At 38.3% G+C, this 20,373-nt stretch overlaps 1 protein-coding gene across 2 annotated transcripts; it reads right to left on the bottom strand.

Annotated features, from left to right (window-relative positions):
• Window positions 1-886: 886 nt before the first annotated feature.
• Window positions 887-13,521, bottom strand: LOC144653402 (transmembrane protein 272-like). Of its 2 annotated transcripts, XR_013570733.1 has the most exons (6): window positions 13,363-13,521; window positions 10,997-11,081; window positions 7,504-7,614; window positions 4,198-4,257; window positions 2,397-3,464; window positions 887-2,239 (listed from the first exon to the last, which is right to left on the bottom strand). XR_013570733.1 is itself a non-coding variant. In XM_078513390.1 (5 exons), exons 1-5 carry the CDS (start codon window positions 13,390-13,392, stop codon window positions 3,076-3,078), a joined length of 675 nt encoding a protein of 224 aa, XP_078369516.1. In that variant the 5' UTR covers window positions 13,393-13,521; the 3' UTR covers window positions 887-3,075. The 2 variants fall into 2 exon arrangements, 1 of the variants encoding a protein (XP_078369516.1); XM_078513390.1 differs by having other exon boundaries at window positions 887-3,464.
• Between the last annotated feature and the right edge of the window lie 6,852 nt (window positions 13,522-20,373).

The raw sequence follows: 20,373 nt of genomic DNA, 5'->3' as shown, positions 1-20,373 counted from the left end.
CGCCCCTAGTATCCCAACTGAAGAGGGCAAAAGCGAAAGGCAGCGTCCAATATGTTCAAAATTCGGGGTTAGCACTTATTTTCTACACGTTTTCAGCTATCAATTAAACTCCACCGCCATGGCCTGTCTGATGAATGACAAGACTACCATTTTTTGCTTGGATTAAATTTGGGCTCCTGAAGGCGCAGTGGTTTAAGTATGTGTTTTAGCCTTGGGTTCTATTCTCTACTCAGGTGTATAAATAGTACTTAAAAATTGTTGACGGAATCTCAAATTCCGGCAAAAGGGGTAACCTATCATCGGGCGCCTCTAGCAGAAGGGAGAGGCAATACGCCCAGCGGCCACACCATAAGCTGACTGAAGAAGCAATCACCAGCACTAATAGAGGGTCTATTATAGGGGGGCGTACAGTCCGCAAATCGCCATATTTTGTTTTTGCTGGACCGCAAATTGCTTTTGTTTTCCCATAGATCCTTCTCCTGTTCTATAATGATTGTTCTCTCAATGGGAAGCGAGCCGTTCAGACATGTGTGACCTATCTTAAAGGAAGATAACTTTTCTCATTATAAGCCGCTACTGTAAGGCTTGTTTTGTATTTCACGTTGTTAGAGAATGCTCAGAGCAACTGTAGGACTTGTTTCGGGTTATATATCGTTACATGCATGTTAAGAGAGTTTTACTCTTATTCGAAAATAAAGGATGTTGAGCAAATATAACGGATGGGCTCATTTTCGGAGTTTTACGGTTTTAAAGCACATTCTTGACCAAGCACATTCTTGACCAACAAATCACTAAAACCTCCGTAATAGTACCCCTTTAAAGTTCTCTGGAATTGTGACAAATGCGCCTTAATCTTCCCATTTGGGCATAAACTGATAGAGTAAACTACATAATACAATGATTTATTGTTCACACACAATTATCATCTGGCCGTTTGTACCTAACCCACCACTGGTACAAAGTTTGTGTTTTAAACCTTCAGCCAGATGCTACCCTCTGTAAAGACTGTTTTTATTACTCTTATGTATATTTTAACATTGATACAGTCCTTTGTTTAGTAATCTGACAAACAAGTTTAGTATTTCCTCAAATGCCTGTCACCACAGGGCTAAAATTTGGTAAATCGTTCCTTTTAAGCTACCCTATAAAAGATAATACAGCTATACCTGTTGCTTTACCATTTAATTTAAATTATCATAATCTATCACTCAAAATTAATTGTAATGCACCAAATACAAATAGCATGACTTTTCAGAAGTTGTATCATCGTCAACTTTGATATAAATTAAATTGAAACAATGACTTATAATACCAACAAGTCTCTGAAAAAAAAATTTTTCATTTGTGCTTTTGAATTGTAGATTACCATAGCAATCATAACAAAAAAAGAGAATATTTCTATACTTATAGTACACTCAACAAAATGACTCAATTCTGATTGGGCGAGAACAGCACAATTAATCCCTAATTCATACCAACAGTTGAACCCTGTTATCTTGAACTGCCAGGGGAAACAAAGAATAGTTCAAAATAGTGAGAGTTTGTAATAGCTGACAGTACCAGTAAATGACTGAAAGGCAAATCCAAGGAAAATGAGATTCAGATGGAAATAACAGGGAATTCAAAATAAACCAAGTTTGAATAAGCGTGGTCTAACTGTTTTACTTTTCTCTCCGAAGTTGACACAAAGTCTTCCAAAGATTTCTCAAGTTTATGTGAAGTCTCCCAAAGACTTCAGAATTTGACCCATCAGAAGTTGACCCCAAAGTCTTTGGAAGATTTTCAAAGTTGATGTGAAGACTCACAAAGTTTTCAGACGTTAACCTGAAGTAGCATAAAGGCAATGTATGATTTGCATTACAGAATTATGCTTGCAATGGTGTTTTGTTGAATAAACTATAAATGAAACCTATTAATCTACACGAATTGCTTGCCAATAAAACTAGAAGGGTAGGCCTGCAATTTGTGCAAAGGATTACAGTCATGTAAAACTCTGCACACATTGCATGCCTATAATGCTACTCTGATAGGTCTGCAATGTGTGCAAAGGGCTACAGCTATGTAGAACACTGCATGTAATGAATTCCTTTTATGCTAGGTTATACTAATGACACTTATGGATGTTCACTATAGTGAATACACTAATCTACATACCGTAAAAACTCGTGTATAAGCCGCACTCGTAGATAAGCCGCACCCCCAAATTTCAAGCATGATTTTGAAAAAAAAAAAATAAAACCTGGCGGAAAAATGCCCAGTTAATTGCACATGAAAAAATGCTGGATTATGAGGAAATTTCAACAATCAATAAAGCTAAAGTTGATTCCTTGAGCCTTTCCGATCGATGTGCAGGATGTACTATAAACACATAAACGGAAAACACTTCAGTCTTATACCCAGAATTTTAGAACTTTATAAAATAAACATCATTTCTGCCAACTTTAACATTTTTTATCTTTTTCTGCCATTCGTTGACAGGTATTTCTTCGTTCATCACCGTTTTTACATCAAATTTTGCACCTGTTTTCGTGTTCGTGAAAGCGTTCGTAGCTTAGTAACCAGGCACTAGTTTCCAGGCCCATCGCCAAAAGACACATGGAACGCCTGGGGGTTTAAAATAATTTACGGATGAAAAGCGTGGTTTTTGTCACTGTTTTGAGAGGAAAAACTTTTTCAAAATGATCAGTCTCCTTGTTATTTTTGTTTGCGAGGATAGTAAAGAGCTGCTTTGTCGCTTATATGGAGCAATTTTGCAGTTTTATGCGCAAAAATGCGCAGAAGATGCGGAGGATGCAGTGTGAGCGATTTATGCAGATTTAAGTGGACCCGCACGGCTGCACCACCGCTTCCTGTCAGATGCCCTGTAAAATTGCATGCAATGGTCTCGTAGATAAGCCGCACCCACGATTTTGAGCCCAAAATTTCGGCTAAAAAGTGCGGCTTATACACAAGTTTTTACGGTACATTGCTTTAGACCAGCTTACTTGAAACATGTCTAGGAAAAATGATATATTCAAAGCGAAAAGTAGCGAAGTACATGTAAGTTCCAATCTTAAGCTTCTCAACTTACTCAAATCAATCACCGCCAAAAGCTGCGGCACAAATACCCACACAACAAACACAACAGCACATAACGCCAACCAAAATATAGGTGGAAGTGGTTATCCAAAACGCAAACATGTACAGAGTTTTATGACAGTACCCAGGATCGTGAGGGTCATCGAAAATGGGCTTGTAATTTTGATAGATCCAGACATTGCCGCATATAAACCAGACAAACAGGAAACAGTCCAGGATGGACTCCAAAGGTCTTTTCTTCTTCTCTTCACCTTCCTGCTCACTGTCGCTTTGCTTGGCCCTTTGACCCAATGAAATAAGGTTTCTGAAAACTCCAACAGCCCCAGCGACTATTAGGTAGATTGGTATCTTGTCTTCGACAGGACACTGGTTCTTGTATTTAGCACCTGCATATCAAATTAACAGTAAAAGAATTTTAAGTTTGTTCCATTTCTAGCTAATCATCATCATTATCATCGATCCTTTTCGCGCCATTGGACGCATAAGGCCTCTACAGTCTCTCTCCAGCGGGAGCGGTCTTGTGTCGCCTTCCGGATCCCATTCCAGGTCAGGTGCAGGGACTTAAGTTCTTTCTTCCAAGGCTGACCTTCGCTAAGTTGTTCTAGGCCTTCCCCGTGCTCGCTTTCCCTCTGGTGGAGCCTAATTGCTCATTGGGTTAACTCTAGTTTCCTTACCATAAAGTGATCTGGGGTATTGCTTCCTCTCTGTCAGATGGAATGCTAATCCATAGCAGGGTTACCCCCAGCATACTCTGTACCATTGTGACTACCCTATTTTTTTTATTAAATGCAGTCTCTGAGGTGTTTGGGTCTTCTGAAATCGTTAGAAATTCATTTAAAACTGCTCGCATCGAGAAGTTTATCAATTTAAATTTAATTGAAGTTTTTCAATTTAAACAACTGAGAATTTTCTTGGTGCTATAACAGTTTAAAAGTTAGTGAATTAATAAGATACCCACCCCATACGTGTAGATCAAAACTGCATAACCCACCCCTTTTCGAGGGCTCAAAAATTGAATTACCATCTGGTGCATTTTACAATTTAAAATTACCATTTAAATACCGTAGTGTGAAGTCTAGTGTGGAGTCTCGTGTGGAGTATAAGAGGTTACTAACTTACCTATAACTATCATGGCAATGGGAATAGCCATAACAAGTCCAATGAGAATAGTGCAACCAACTATAAAACAAGTAAAACATGTAACATTTAATCCATGTACAAACACAGCAATGTGCTTCCAACACAGCTTAACAATTTGTGCAAAACATTATGAAACATGCCCCTTCACACACATTTCAGGCCTATGAGGCATTCCAATTATTATAAATAAATTGAAGAGCGGCGGGAATAAATGGCCCCTGGACTTTCTGACTAAATCGAACATTACCGAAACAGCTCCAAATTGTGCATGCAGGTTTGTTTACGTGTGCTAAACACTGCCCTGTGTTGCATTCGGCTGGTCTTTTCTTCGTTTTTCAGAAATTATGTATGCAAAAAAAAAGGCATTTTGCAGGCTTACGTTCTCCCAGTCAGCTAGCAGTCTGAGTTTTCCAACGAAAAATGATTGAAAAGATGATTGGAACAGTTACATTTAGCATATTTTTTTAATAATTTAGGACATAAATATATTATTCATTTATTCATTATTATTCATTATTATTCATTTCCAATCATCTTTCCCTGTAGGGTTTTCTAAGCGTCTACGGAAGGCGAGAAACCATTTAACAAGCATGTCTTCGACTCGCTGCGCATGTTTTTTGTTGATTTGAGTAGAGTAGGACTGGATACTGCATTGTGATGTAAGGTCACATGTTAGAGGCGGAAGAGTTTGAATTGAGCGAAATGGCGTCTGTGAAAGTAAAATGGAAAAGTTTATAGTTTTATCTCGAGTGCGGCTGCCAGGTGGTTCAAGGACATCATTAAGTCTGAATACCCGTAAGTTTACAGCATCGCTCCAAGAACTGAGTGATGTTTCTGCCTTTGTTTTGTACAACAGCGCTGTTTAGCGCTTTGGAAAAAACGTTGCAAACAAGGTAGTTTTGAGCCTGGCAGCATAGAAGGCCTAAAACAAGAGGTTTCTTGCCGGGAACTTCGTCAAAGCGAGTTTTACAGGGTCCGCTTGGGTTCTGCCCCGACAAAGTTGCCGAGAAGTGACCTGGTTTTAGACTTGACAATTCTTTATAGGTTTGGCAGGGGACCTCCCCTTGCAAAATTATTTTCTGTGCCTCATTAAATATTCATCAATCAATAAATCAATCAATCGATTCATGCCTTAGTTTATCTTGTTTTCGCGGGATTTTGTAGATGTGTGATGATGTAAGGAGTGGAGATAGAAGTGAGAGCAAGCCGGCGGCACTTAACTGAAAGCAAAACTAGTATAATGTGACAACACGAGCAAACGTATTCAATCAACAATCTCTTTATTTCACTTTCACCTCAAAATTACAGCTAACGGTAACAGATTACAATAGTCTTGCCCGAAACAACAAAAACCAGCTAACCGCAAGCAGACTGCAGTGAAAGCTAGCCGCTTGAAATGCTAATGCTAACCCTAACCCTTAAACTTGGGTTTAGCTTTTTAACCCTAAATTTGAAATGAAACCCTAGCGTCAGACCCTAACCCTAACCCTTGGGGTTTAGGGTTAAGCTTTTTTCGCTAGGGTTAAGCTAAGGGGTTAGGGCTAGGCCTGTAATCCCAAAACTTTAGCTGACTTCATCGTTTTGAGAAACAAAAGGTTTCCTTTGTTTATCGTTTGTAAAAGAAAAGACAAAAGAAGCCGCGCGAGCAAAAACCTTGTCTTTTTGCATGTGTAATTTTTCAAAAACGAAACAAAGACCAGTGAAATGAAAGACAGGACATTGTTAAGCACACGTAAACAAACCTGCATGCGCAATTTGGAGCTGTTTCGATAATGTTTGATTTAGTCAGAAAGTCCAGGGGCCGTTTATTCCCGCCGCTCTTCAATTAGAACTTTTTCTGTTATAAGTTGCATTAAAGTAGAACCAAAGCTGTGCTCTTAGAATAATTGCAGGGTACCCAAATGTTCTTATGTAATAAATCTTGTGTGCCCAGCTCATACAAGCTTTTATGATAGCAAAATTATACAAGTCACCCAAAGACAAAAGTAGGTTGTCTGTGGCACCTGGGCTCTGCTAGAGCACAGCCCTGGCAGCACAGTAATACTCGGGAGAAACAACGTTCAATTTTTTTTTTTATTAATTGCTCACACAAAGGTTACACGACACTTCATTACAAAAGTTACATTAACTAAAAAAAACAGTAAACTTAAAAAAACGGTAGCACAATGTTCAAAATTGGTCACTCTTTGAACATTGCTTCTGCTGAAGTTGGGCAACTGGAGAAGGACTATTTAAGCCGAGAGAAAACAGGTAGAGCAAGGTGGGTTGGGGAAGATGGATTGATGCAAAGTTGTGGTCAGAGACCAAGCTATATGGAGGAGCATGGCCTGGTGTGCCTACTGGTACCAAGGGAAATCATGACGACAACCATGATGCTGACCATGATGGCACAGAAATGCATACTTTGGTAATACAGTAGAACCCTGGTAACTCGAACTCTGATAACTCGAACAACCTTGCTAACTCGAACTCACTTCCATTTCCCTTGGATTTGATATCGCTTTTCAGTCATTTTTACTTGGTTAACTCTAACTCGGATAATTTGAAAACCCCCCAACTCGAACTAAATTTTGTTTCCCTTGACCAAAATTTACCCTGATAACTCGCATTCCGGAACTTGCAACTCGCAACGGTTGCCCATTAATAAGAGCAACGAACAGATCATGTATTTGACAGCCATTTTCCACTCTTATCAAAAGAATGTATGATCGCTTTAGAGTTTCTGGCAAGATAAGTTCAATTTGCACAGTACTGTATACTGAAGTGCTGAAAAATCAGTAAACTATCAATTATTAACTCGGCAAATAAAATATTCAATCGACCCCGCTAACTCGAACTGATTTTCGTTTCCCTTCATAGTTCGAGTTAGCAGGGTTCTACTGTATCTTCCTGAGACCAGAAATTTGTTTTCATTATTAAAGTCATCTCAGTTTATCATTTGAGAAGGTAGATGGCTTTAAAAGCAGTTATAGAGGGCATATATCAGACAGGGATTTTAAAAAGAGAGGGGGTTGTTCAATATAATTTATTAAAAACAAGAACAAATTAATCAGGCCAATCACAAAGGGCATGCTCTGAAGACAATCCAGTGAACCAAACATGACTCAAAGCAAATACATGTAACCCACAAGACGTGTAGGAAAAGGTGTGTAAGTGGGCATGATCGATTTTGGTTTTTCTTCTGATTGGATGTGAAAATGGCACGTTCTCTAAACCAATCACTTTACATAGGTAAAGCAAAACCAATGTAATTCAGTTCTACTTTTGACAATGAATTGTACTTACTGGTTCCAGCAAGAAGCAAAATCAGTTTTTTCAGGAAATCCAAGGTTGAACTAGAAGTTTGCCTTGCACCTTGGATTTCACCAAACAAAGATTGATACGATGGAGGAGGCCCTAACAGGAAAGAAAGAAAACACAATTAACAAAAGGCAGTTAAAAGATTGCATGCCACTACCCTCGAACCTCGATTATCCGGACTCGTTGCGACTAGGCTAAATAGTCCAGATAATCGAGAGGCCGGATAATCAAAAGCATGAATATTAATGAGCCAAAAATAAAACCAGGGCATCCGTCTGACAGGATGCGGTGGTGCGGATCCGCATAGTTCGCTAACTTTCGCATCCTCAGCATCTTCCGACGCATTTTTGCGCATAAAACAGAAAAGCTGCTTCATAATAGCGATAAATCAGCCGTTAACCATCCTTGTAAACAAAAACTCCGAAGACATTGATCATTTTGAGGCAGTTTTTCTCCGAAAAAAGGCGACGAAAACAGGCCACTTCACGAGTTCGCAAACAATTTTGAACCTCCGGGTGTTCCATGCGTCTTTTCGTGTTTGGCTGGTGACTACACGTGGTGCTAACTTGCGGCGTCGAACGATTGAACACTCAACGATGTTTTTGACCTCATAGAAGGATTTAAACATTCTGAATTTAGCCATTTTGCCTTGTAAACTTCAGTATAATACAAGTAAGCAAAGACAGAAATCAAATTTATTTGTGCGAATTTTTTTTATGGCTAGTGCAAACTGAATATTGAAGTTGCCCAAGTATTAAATGTTGTTCGATTGGAAACTACACGTCAGAGGTTTTCCAAGGTTTTTTGACAGGTAAACCACCTTCAAATAACGTTTAAGTTGCTGTAGAACTTTGTTAAAGCGAGTGCATGTGTATTATATCTGGTCTTGAATGTGACTAATTAATATTCATGAAAAAATTGGGACCAGAGAAGGAAATCTGGATAACCAAGGTCTGGATAATCGAGGTTCGACTGTATAACCATCATTATTATGCACTGTTTAATGATAATTTAGCGCTACGTCATGAGGATTTTACAGACGTTTGGTCTTAACTGTTCTGAAATTAGTGGTAGGAAACTTAACCCATGTAAAACATTATCTTCAAACATCTAAAGGAAAATATTACCTTAATTTGCAGAATCAAGCTATGGCTATAAAATCAATTTTTTGATGACACGTGGAAACAACCTTGAAAAGTTAAGCCTTAATTTTTTAAATTGCAGTCCATTTTTTCGACGTTTTTGCTTGTTTACAAGCAAAAATGGTAGAATAGGGGTTAGTAGACAAAATTTGGAACCACATATTTGTAAACTCTCAAGGGACTTTTTTAATTTCTCAAGGGACTGTTTTAATTTCTCAAGGGATTACTTTCCGCTGTGGGTGATCACTTGCGATTTCGTGGAAAAAACGTGACTTGTCACATTTACAAACGTTATATAACAATTTTAAAAGTGACATGTCAGCTTTCTTATCTCAACGCACGTGTTTCTGAAAGGCGATCTATAAAAAGCGTCGCACAAACAATGGATTGCGTAACTAAAACACGAATAAATAATCACTAGCACTTACATCGCGTTGAGAGCAATGTTGCATGAATCGGCTTTACAACATGCGATCGTATCTACGCAGTTCGAGTGAAATTTCAGTCAAAGACAGCAAAATTCTTTCGTATTTCATCTTCAAATATAATTCGAAAGCATTCACTGTATATGTGGCTTTTGTTTAATCCTGGGTCTTGATATCCGACCCTCGCCGAGCCTAGACAAAACGCAGCTTGAGTGTAACGATTTGTTTACGCAATGTTTTCTCCGACAGTAGTCGGAAATATCCGTATTGTTTTTCGTGCTTTTTCATGGAGCAATCGTAATGATACGGCCTTGAACACATTGAACGGCGGTCTACCTATAACAATTCAAATATAGCGTCGCAAAAACAAAGCGTCGAACGCATATTTTGCTGTTTCATTTCCGTAATCGACTGCCTCGAAAGGTCCTTGCAGTTTTAAAGTATAGAATTGTCAGATCTCGCTGAAATTTGCACTGTTTATTTGTGTAATGTTAAGGAATATGTGTATAAATACCCGGCGCGAACGAGCCATTTTTGACAAAATTATATGGCTGCATTTCCTCCGCGAAGATAGGAAATTGTTAAATTAAACTACAAAGAAACTGTAATGATAAGTTCGAAGAACAATGCACAGGATAAACCTTCGACTCATACTTCATGCAAAAACGTCGATATCTCGAAGAGACTTTGATTATCCAAGCCATCCTCGCCATAGATGCTTGTTAACAATTTCATGGCTCTAATAACGGTATAGCAATTTTAAATAAAAACAGTCCATTATTTTTAGGTCTCCTACGACACAGACATATTTTTTGGCTGCTCAAACATCTGGCAAAATCCACGACAAAGCCCCTTGAGAGTCTGTGACTTATGTTTTACTTCAACTGCTATCAATGAGTTGGTTGGAGTGGAGAAATGTCTCTTGTTATGAGCGCAGAGAAATTTCTGGGACTTGCGTGCGCAGCACAAATTCCTGGAGAACAGGTGGCAGTCAGCAAGTTTTTACTAGCTTTGTACTCAAGGAAAACTTAAAATTGTTCGACATAGCTGGAGTGAACAACAAGTAGACTGTAACAAATGTTTTAATTTTATGTACGATAAACTGATCAATTGCTGGCTAATGTACAGCCCAAGAACTCAATATAGTCACCCCTGCCCAGGGGTGTCGCTAAGGGCCGGCTGCCAGCTAATTTAACCAGCTGAAATAAAAATTAAATCCAGCTGAAATTTCAATGAAAACAAAGACTTAGGTAAACTTTTAGAGCTGCTAAGGCCAGCTTAGTGTGTTTTTTTTTTAGCTACATCCCTGCCAGCCAGCACTCAAATCCAGACTGCTTAATCTGGAGTCTAGAGAGCTAACTATTAGGTTATTGTGGCATCCAGCTACCTTATTGTTACTTATTTTCGCGGGACTTAATTTTTGCGATTTTCAAAAAATCGCGAAATTAAAGACCCGTGAAAAAAGGTTCTCAGGAAAAATAACGACGCAAACTTTAATTTCCTTCAATATGATTCGTTATGATTAATCAATGTTCTCGTCAGTTTACTACATAATTATCTTGGTACAGTCGTCAAACTAGCTCTACTTTTGTTACAAAGGAACATGTCAAACTGTTTTAAGCCGGGTTTCGTTTTGATAATCATATGGTTTTGTTCAGTGTCATTGGAAACTATTGCTGTCGAAAATGCAAATCAGTTGTGCCAAATTTGAGACTTACTGTTTGTCAATGCAGACCAGTATTTTGACAATTTTCGCGAAATTAAGTTCCTTTGAACATATTTTTTTGGCCAAATCGCGAAATTTAAGTCCCGCGAAATATTCCTGTTCCATTTTCGCGAAATTAAGTTCCCGCGAAAATAAGTAACAATGACAAGAGCCACCTGTTTTTTTTTCATATTAGAGACACCAACCTGTTGCTTCATCATATGTTGGGGGTGAACCACCGTCTGTTCCATAGGTGGGAGGACCTCCTGCGCCAGGTTCCACTGGAACACCCTGAAAAGAAATACACCATTATCACAAGCCAGTCAAATGTGCCGCCTGCCGTCTGAGAATTATGAAACAATTTATGACTTGCCATCCATCCAAAGACTGAGTTATCTCGACCTGTTTCTTTATAACAAATCCTCCAATACGTTGGTATGAATTGCAAATGGTTGCAAGAGACTGTTTGCAGTCTAATCCTTCCATGGCGTTTATATGCAGCTTAGCAATCAAATTGTAAATAACAAATTACAAGAGGAGTAATTAACAGGCCACGCCTTGGCGTAAACTGCTAAGAAGGTGCTGGCAATCTGGTTTTAATTGGACCTGATTACGAAAATATAAATAAAATTGTTGAATTTTTCATGAGGTTGGCTGGCAAACCTTGGAATTGGCTTTTGAAAGCTATAAGTCACAAAGAATTGTATTTTGCTTATTTAATTCCAGTCCCAAAGCACTAAAAAAACTTGTCTACCTTTTCTTCTCATATTAGATTACAGTAAAAAGTTACAGAACATTTTTGACATAAGGCTAACAAAAATATGGAAGAATTTTACAACAAAGCCTCTAAACACACAGCTTTGAGAAATAAAAAAAATCGCAAACATGGTTTTGTCGTTTACATATTAAACAAACTACTCTGCAAATTTGAGGTCAATTGATAAAACCCTGAAGCTTTCTCGACAAAATTAAAGTCAAACCTCGTAAAAATGTATAAAAAGTTTTGGTAGGTTTTTGTTAGCTGTCCTCAAACTTCAAACTGTTACCATGCTATGAGATCTCTCTGGTAACTTTATTTTTGCCTGTTTTGCTTGAATGTTCAGCAGAAACCATCTTAAGTTCTTTAAAGTGTCCCTATCAAGGGAAAATTCAATTTGAGAAAACAGCGTTTAGAAAAATCTCTCGCTTAACAAACAAACTCCGCCTACGACCTGTCTGCAGACATGTTCTCAAATTACTGGGCCAATCAGTGCTTGGTATGTTTTCTTCCAGTCACCTCTTCACTTAGTCTTGAATTTCTGCTAGGAGTGCAGGGACAAAATTCCCTTGTGCAATTAAATTCCTTCTTAGCAAGCGATCAAATTTGCTGTGACGAGCTGGCTTACAAAGCCCTGATTAAAAGATTGAACGTTTTCATCAAAATATCAATTTGGGTGAATATTTCTGACCGACAAGAGCTTAGGTTGTAGTGTGACAATTGTAAACAACAAAAGGAAAGCGACTTGAATGCAAGTAGTCTGTGGATGGCGCGAAAAACATCATGTAGAGCTCTGCAGTTTCAAGACACATTCTAATTGGCTTATAACACTTTGAAGACTTAAACTTGAATTGAAAAAATTTTATTTTGCGGATAACTCTTGTGCATTTTAAGTTTGTAAAATATATATATTTGTGAAATTGCATAATCATTTAAATTTGAAGTCATTGATTTGGCTTCAAAAATCTACCTGATAAATGAGCAAAAATTCTTGTCCACTGTCTTCAAATTTGAGGAGAGCATATCGGGCAATGAATTTTTGGTTAACAAAAGTGTTGGTTCGAAGTCTTGTTAACTCCCATATTTCTCAACTGATCTAACCTTTGTGCTCCAAATTAGTTATTATCAATTTCCCTTTCCACTGCACAGCTAAGTAATTATAAACCACACAAATTTTAATTTTATTACGATCTTTAATATAACGATTATTATTTTCTCTGTTAATCCATAACTCAAATTTGATCCACGGTAGATTAAACCAAGGGGTTTTTAATACAGAATTAATGACCGCACGCTAAGGCAGGTTGAACTGAAAGTTAAATTATTCCTCATGTCAACTCGTGCATGTCTGACCAACTAGAAAATATAAGAACTGTTAACTGCAACGAAATGTGATCTTCTTTAGAGACAATTTTAATAATGCAAGCAGTTCTAAAACGGAAAAGGAAAGAGTTAAGATCAGTTTTAAATAAGGTCATATGAGGGAACGGAAGTAGGTCATGGGACGCGTTAAGTTTAGTTTCACTTTCAAGCAGATAGGAAGCCAATTACGTGAAAAGAAGCACTCTTGAGGGAAACCAAACACACTCAAGGAAATTACGAAATTGCCCAAAACGATTCGTAAATCCTGTATAGATAACTAATATCCTTGAATAAACGAACTAAGCATTTAAAAGAACCAAAAGCAAGCTGTTTGCGCCAAATTATAGCTAGCAACCTAGCTTCGAACACGTTCGTTCAAGTGTCCGCCATTTGGCGCGAACAAGTTTTTATAAAATACGTTCGCTAACCGAACGAAAGGCTAAACTTACTAACCTCCATTGGCGGTTTTTCTGTTTCAGCCATCGATCAAGTATTCGCAGGTCTTTTGTATATCTCCTTCTTGACTGCTGCAGACCGCTATCGAACTGCTAAACAACCAGGTTTCTATTTATAAGCGCAGATAAAGAGGGTTATGTCCCCTCCCATAAAATGACGTGCGATGTCAGGCATACATTATCTTACCCACTCCCCCGTCCCTCGCCCGAATTGTGAGCGTGTAGGGGTGGGTGAGTTGAGTTGTTCACGGTCGCAAAGTAAGCGATTTAAATCATTTTAGAACTTTTTGTATTATCAGTGATTTAAGTGTCATAAAAATAAGAGCGACATACATTCAGTTGAAAATTGTGTTTTTGTTATAACAATAATAATAATAAAAGATTTATATAGCGGCATATCCCATGGCTCATGGCGCTTTACAGCCGGCTAAACCACCACGCGGACACTGGACTGGGGTTCTGGCAGTCTTTATTACAATGCACAAATAATATCTAATTAAGTACAATACACATAATATTGAAATACTGGATTGAAAACTACAAATAAAATGGAAATCAACTAACGTACACGAAATGAAGTGAGATTAGACACATATAAACTTAAGACTGCCCGGGAATGGGATGGGCGGGCAAAAAAATTGCTAATATAACTATTGGATATGAAAAGCTCTATATGCTATAAAATACGATGTGCACGTATTGCTATGCCTATGCAATTTGTCCCGGGAAATTGGCCTGTAAGTCTTTAAGCAAATAGTAGCTAGCTAATTGCATGCAATTGGCTGTAAGAATCTTGTGACTATCAGCTACATATTTAAGCTATAAGGTCATTCCCATATGACTAGCACGCGTATGTTAGACGCCAGGCCCCAAATCCTTGTAACGCCGTGGTCTAGATTTATATTAATAACCCGTTATCAATATCCACCTAAACCACCACGCGGACACTGGACTGGGGTTCTGGCAGTCTTTATTACAATGCACAAATAATATCTAATTAAGTACAATACACATAATATTGAAATACTGGATTGAAAACTACAAATAAAATGGCCCAAACCCAAGTGAAATGTGTAAAGTGGACGAAAATGGAATTAGGTAGTGTGAGTTAGAATGGATTTACAGAGCATGTTAGCAGATCTTAGTCTAATAGCCAGTGGCATAGTGAGGTAGATTAATACAGTATCAGAGCGCCAATCCCCTAAGGCCTTGATAAGTTCAATGGGTACCCCCGATTGGTAGGAAAAGGAGGCCCCGCCCCTACGGAAAGAATGTCCCGCATATAATTTGGGGTTGATGCCTACACTGTATAAGGGAAAGGTGGTCACGTAATTTAGTGAGAAATATATTGTACGTGAAAACCCGGGGGTTCAGGGAACGTTGGTCTACCCAGGCAAAGGCTTGACAACTAGAGTTGGAGGGATCAGTGAAGCTAAAGGCGTGCATAACGGCCAGTGTGGGGCACAACTTGCTGCGGGGAATGAAAGGTAAGGGAATTTCAACAACCCTTTCCCTGAACTGGATGGTTTTGCTCCAGCGAATAGTTACTAGCATGCCCCAACTGAAACCTTTGAAGTCACCCTTGGTTAGTTGTTTGGATGGGTCAAAGAGAGCGCTTGACATCGGTAATAGGTGGGACTTTCGAAACATGCCATAAAAAGCGACAAGGCAGATAGCCCAAAATGAGGAATCGAAAAATTTGAGAAATCAAAAAAATTGCTAATATAGCTATTGGATATGAAAAGCTCTATATGCTATAAAATACGATGTGCACGTATTGCTATGCCTATGCAATTTGTCCCGGGAAATTGGCCTGTAAGTCTTTAAGCAAATAGTAGCTAGCTGATTGGCTGTAAGAATCTTGTGACTATCAGCTACATATTTAAGCTATAAGGTCATTCCCATATGACTAGCACGCGTATGTTAGACGCCAGGCCCCAAATCCTTGTAACGCCGTGGTCTAGATTTATATTTATAACCCGTTATCAATATCCACGGTATCCAATCGAACGTTCGGTTCGATTGGGTTCGGTAATCGAACATAATCGAACTCACAATAAAATTTGGTCAATCGAACTCAATCGAACGTTCGATTACCGAACTCCTGTTTGTTTATACTGCGTACATATTGTACGGTGCACCGTTCCTCTAATCCTTTTTTGGCGATTTACCATACCCCGGGATAGGACAATTGTCTGCACAATAGCCACGGGCACACCAGCGACGCGACGTTAATTGACTTAATTCTGCATCGATTTATTTCAAGAGCTACGGCTGGGGCAGTCGAACAACGTACTCGTCCGAAACTAAAGTCAATTTTGCATGCAAGTTTTTTGCTTATTGCGATGGTTTTGATCTTAAGAAAAAAAAAATGTTTTACTTGTTCACTTGTTATTTTTGTCATCCATGTTAATAGTAAGCATTTCCTCCAATGTAATTGTTGTCATGCTGGAAATTGCTTTTCTCCTGTCAACGTCGCTTTTGGCCGCTCTCGAGGGCTTGGACAGACTGACGGCGGCAAGGTTTTGGCTACTAATAATGAATGATTCTTCACATATTGAACACAACTGCCTGTGTTGTAGTGAATAAAATGGTGCAACTTCTGTCTGAGTGTAACGGTGAAAAGCAGGGCAGAAACCATATCCTTCCTTCTAATATAGAAATGTAAACAATAGTGCATTCCAGTTATTTTACCGTCGTTTTGTTCTCTTCTACCAAATATATTTTACTAAACATTGACATTCAGTTCGATATTTGGACGTTTTTATATTTATTCCATTCAATAAAAGTTGATTTTGATTAGTCCTGCGTGATTTACTTATCAAGAGAAAGATTCCGAACAAAATCGAACCCGATTGAGTTCGATTATGTTCGATTGTGTTCGATTATGTTCGGTTATGTTCGATTGGTTCGATTGGTTCGAAAATCGAACTCACAGCAAAATAGACGTTCGATTTTGTTCGATTACCGAACCCAATCGAACGATTGGTGTTCGATTGGGTTCGATTGATTTTTGGTTCGATTTTGTTCGATTGGATACCCCGGGTTTACAGTAAAAATATTATTAGAAAGTGAAATTTACTTAAAAAATTTACATCAGTGATAAAAGGAAAAAAACTAACAATCTAGCGCTAAATGTTTTAAACTTCCAGACGTTTCGGGACTATTGTCCCACCCTGCGTGCAGAGCCCTGTTTTCCACTGATATACTACTTCCAAAATCTCAACCGCAGGGAGGTTAAAAGAGGCTCTACTCACAGTGTGCTATTGTCCTTTATACCATGCCATAGAAAATACAGCCAATCAGAATACAGGAAAGCCGTTGTATATTCGACGGTATTCAACCCAACCTTCCCATAGTGCGCTGCGACTGTATTCTTGACGAAATTTAGTAAGCGTATTTTCTATGGCATGGTATAAAATAGTTACACAGCACTTTCTCGTGGTATACTATGGAATATCCCACTTGTCACTTGTCAACCTCGTTCCCAGGGCTTTTCCCTTGGTAATTTGGAACGGGCGTCCGTTCCAAATTACCAAGGGAAAAGCCCTGGGAACGAGGTTGGTCACTTGTATTAGAAAATACAAGTGACTCGTGGGATATTCCATAGTATACCACTCGAAAGCGTTGCATAACTAGTATTTCGCCAGTGGCAGTCATGTTTGTTTGAACAATTATCCCCCTTCCCCCCTCCCCCCTCCAAAAAAACTACCTCAAAATGAATTCTTGCAAACAAACTGGAATATATTGCAGACCAGAGTTTAGACCGTCTGAGGAAAAAATTCATGAAATGACCCCCCCCCCCCCCCGACATGTCTTGATTCGTTTATACGGAAGATTTGGAGAAGAAACATATGCTTATTCTCAATTTTTTTTGAAAAGATCAAAACATTCGTTTTTATTGGTAATTTTTATTTACAAAACGTTTAACAAAGTAAAATAAGTTTGAAAGTGATAAATGATCATCGCAGTGAATTTCCAATTTAAGCAATTGGAATAAAGAAGCCTGAAAAAAATTCAGGGCTTGAAGCCCTGAATTCAGAATTCAGGGCTTGAAGCCCTCCCGTTGAAGCCCTGAATTTTTTTTTTTTCAGGCTTCTTTATTCCAATTGCTTAAATTGGAAATTCACTGCGATGATCATTTATCACTTTCATATCCATCCGCAGTTCATATATGAATTATTTCATATACATTACATCATTAAAATAAGTTTGTTTAGCAATATTGAAATAGCACAGGGCAGTGTGCTATTATGGTTATGTTTGGATAATTAAATTTAAATTTTTCATGTAATATTTTTTAAGACCAAAAGACAAGTGAAATGAGTTGCTTAGTAACTTAAAGGAGAAGTTCACTCCAGAATGGCCATTTATTTTCTTTACGCCAATAAAAAGTTTATACAAAAATATGTTATTCACCAAAATTTCAGCTTCCAACGAGCGCTAAGACCCTACGAAATCTTTCTCTAAAGTAGCCCAAAATTCGACAACTGAACGCCGCCATCTTGGAGCTAGTAATGTATGCGTGACGTCAAAGAGCTCAGCCTGAAGTTTAAATACTCAAAACTCCTTGTTTTGTTTTGTTTGTCAAAATGCCTGTTTGTGCAGCTCCATGTTTCTCAAACAGAGCTCCAAGAGATACAAAAAACCTTTCACCGTCTTTCAATATCTAAAAGAAAAAATGCTCACGAATGGATTATAAGAATGGGCAGAAACGAAAAATTTCTGGCAAAGCGGACATAAATATTTGTGTGTTCCGAAAACTATACGGAAGACTGCTTCGAAGAAGATCACAGATACAGTCTCCTGAGTGAAAATACCCACAAAAAAAGAAAAAGGCAGACGCAATACCAACCAATGTTACGATTATGCTATTTCACTTTTTTACTTTATTTCAGGGAGGATTTTTAATCAACCAGAGAAACTCTCTGTTGTTGTTGTTGACTTCGTCGTATTTTCTCGATTAAACGCGGGTCCCCGATTAAACGCCGGCTTCGTATAAACGCCGGGTCAAAACTGCTAACTTTTAAATAAATCCTGGGGGCGTTTGATCGAGGTCCCGGCGATTATTTGTGGTCAAGCAAACAAGTAAATATATTCTTTTCAGTAGCACTGCTACGACAAACTGGTACGGTCTGCTACTTTGGTAATTTTTTATAATGTTCAAGGAAACGTCCGGCGTAAAATAACTAGGATGGATGCTGTAAACAAAACGAAACAGCAATGTTCGCGTTCATGTCGTCATGACTGACGCCAACAGTGGAGGAGGACGTTTATTACCGCGAAGGACATTGGCGGCATTGCCGTTTATGGACTTATTGGTTGTTTATGTTCTGTTTGTCACAAATCTTGATTGCAACATGCACGTACCGTATGCAATACTGCAACATTGGTAACATGATCATCCTCGGAGACCCAGAGACAGATTGTCGAGCGGGACGACGAGAAAAATCGAGGGTCTCGAAGGATAGGTAATAATAGATCAACCTGAAAAAGTTGCAGAAAATTGCACTTCGATAATGAACTCGATCGGACCCCGATTTAACTCCGGAACACACAAATATTTGTGTCCGCTTTTGAGCAATTGTTCTTTAAATATTGAAAGACGGTGAAAACGGAAATACCTCTTTTTGTATTTCTTGGAGCTCTGTTTAAGCAAAATGGAGCTGCACAAACAGGCATTTTGACAAACAAAAGCCACTACAAAGAAACAAGGAGTTTGAAGTAATTAAAATTTTCCCGCTCAACTTCAGGCTGAGCTCTTTGACGTCACGCATACATTAACAGCTCCAAGATGGCGGCGTTCAGTTGTCGAGTTTTGGGTATTTCAAAAAAGGATTTCGTAGGGTTTAAGCGCTCGTTAGAAGCTGAAATTTTGGTGAATAACATATCTTTGCATAAACTTTTTATTGGCGTAAAAAAAATTAATGGCCATTCTGGAGTGAACTTCTCCTTTAACATATCCTTATGAATTAGGTCATGCTGACACATTGTTATTCAGATGAATTATAAAAAGCTATTTGTTCGCATAAGATGTACTCATTTGCATAATTGAAATACCTTATTATAGGAAATTAACGCGTCACGAAATTAACGCGAATTTAAAACTTTCGCGTTAATTTTTGTTAACGTTAATTTCCGCGCCGTTAATTAAGTGGAGCGTTCATTTCCATGACGTTAATTTCCATTATTTTGGCCCCAATTTTTCGTTACAGTCCAGATGTTCTTGACTCCAAGGAAAAAGCATAATTTATCTGCCACTATCAATGATACTGTGAAGAACGCTTAAAGTGGGAAAAGTAGCACGAACATTGTTTTCGTTTAAGATAACACGTCTACAAGTGTTGAAATAAACTTGTTCCTGTTGTGTACGTCGCGTTAATTTCCTTCATTTTGAAATGTTCCCCCCTCTTTCGCGTTAATTTCCTTTATTGGCAAGTAATTTTTCCTTCAATTCGCGTTAATTTAAGTCGCGTTAATTTCAAATACCTTAATTAACACAAGCGTTAATTTCCTATAATAAGGTAAGCATATTGTAAAATTCAGTAGCACTGGTTTGCAAGGAATAGAGTTAAAACCCACAATACATAATCACATTTACAGATGCTTGTATGGCTATGGCAAATCTATCTTTCTTGTTTTCAACTTAGCCTCTCTAACCCACCATAATTACTAAATTTAGGTGCTGTCATTTCTATGGCATTTTTACATTTGCTTGGCTAAATAATTTATGCTAAATTATGAAAAAATGAAATAAACAAGGTTGTCCCTTAATCTCGTACCCAGATCTTCTCAACCTTCGTGGTAAGTAGACATCTGGGTACGAGATTAGGTTGTCCCTATTAAACCATCCTTGTTCCACCCTTCCTGCATAAGTTTGCAATGAAATTGTCTGCAAGGGGAGCAGGGATATGGCACAGTGGTGAGAGCGAGTGTCATATGTGGTGTCATGTGGGTTAAGTTTGTTGTTGGTTCTTGTCCTTGCTCTTGAGGTTTTTCTCCAGGTTTT

The sequence above is a fragment of the Oculina patagonica genome, chromosome 5 (genome assembly GCF_052425735.1).
Source record: "Oculina patagonica isolate OP01 chromosome 5, crgOcupat, whole genome shotgun sequence".
Taxonomy (NCBI): domain Eukaryota; kingdom Metazoa; phylum Cnidaria; class Anthozoa; order Scleractinia; family Oculinidae; genus Oculina; species Oculina patagonica.
This window is presented reverse-complemented; position numbering and strand designations above follow the sequence as displayed.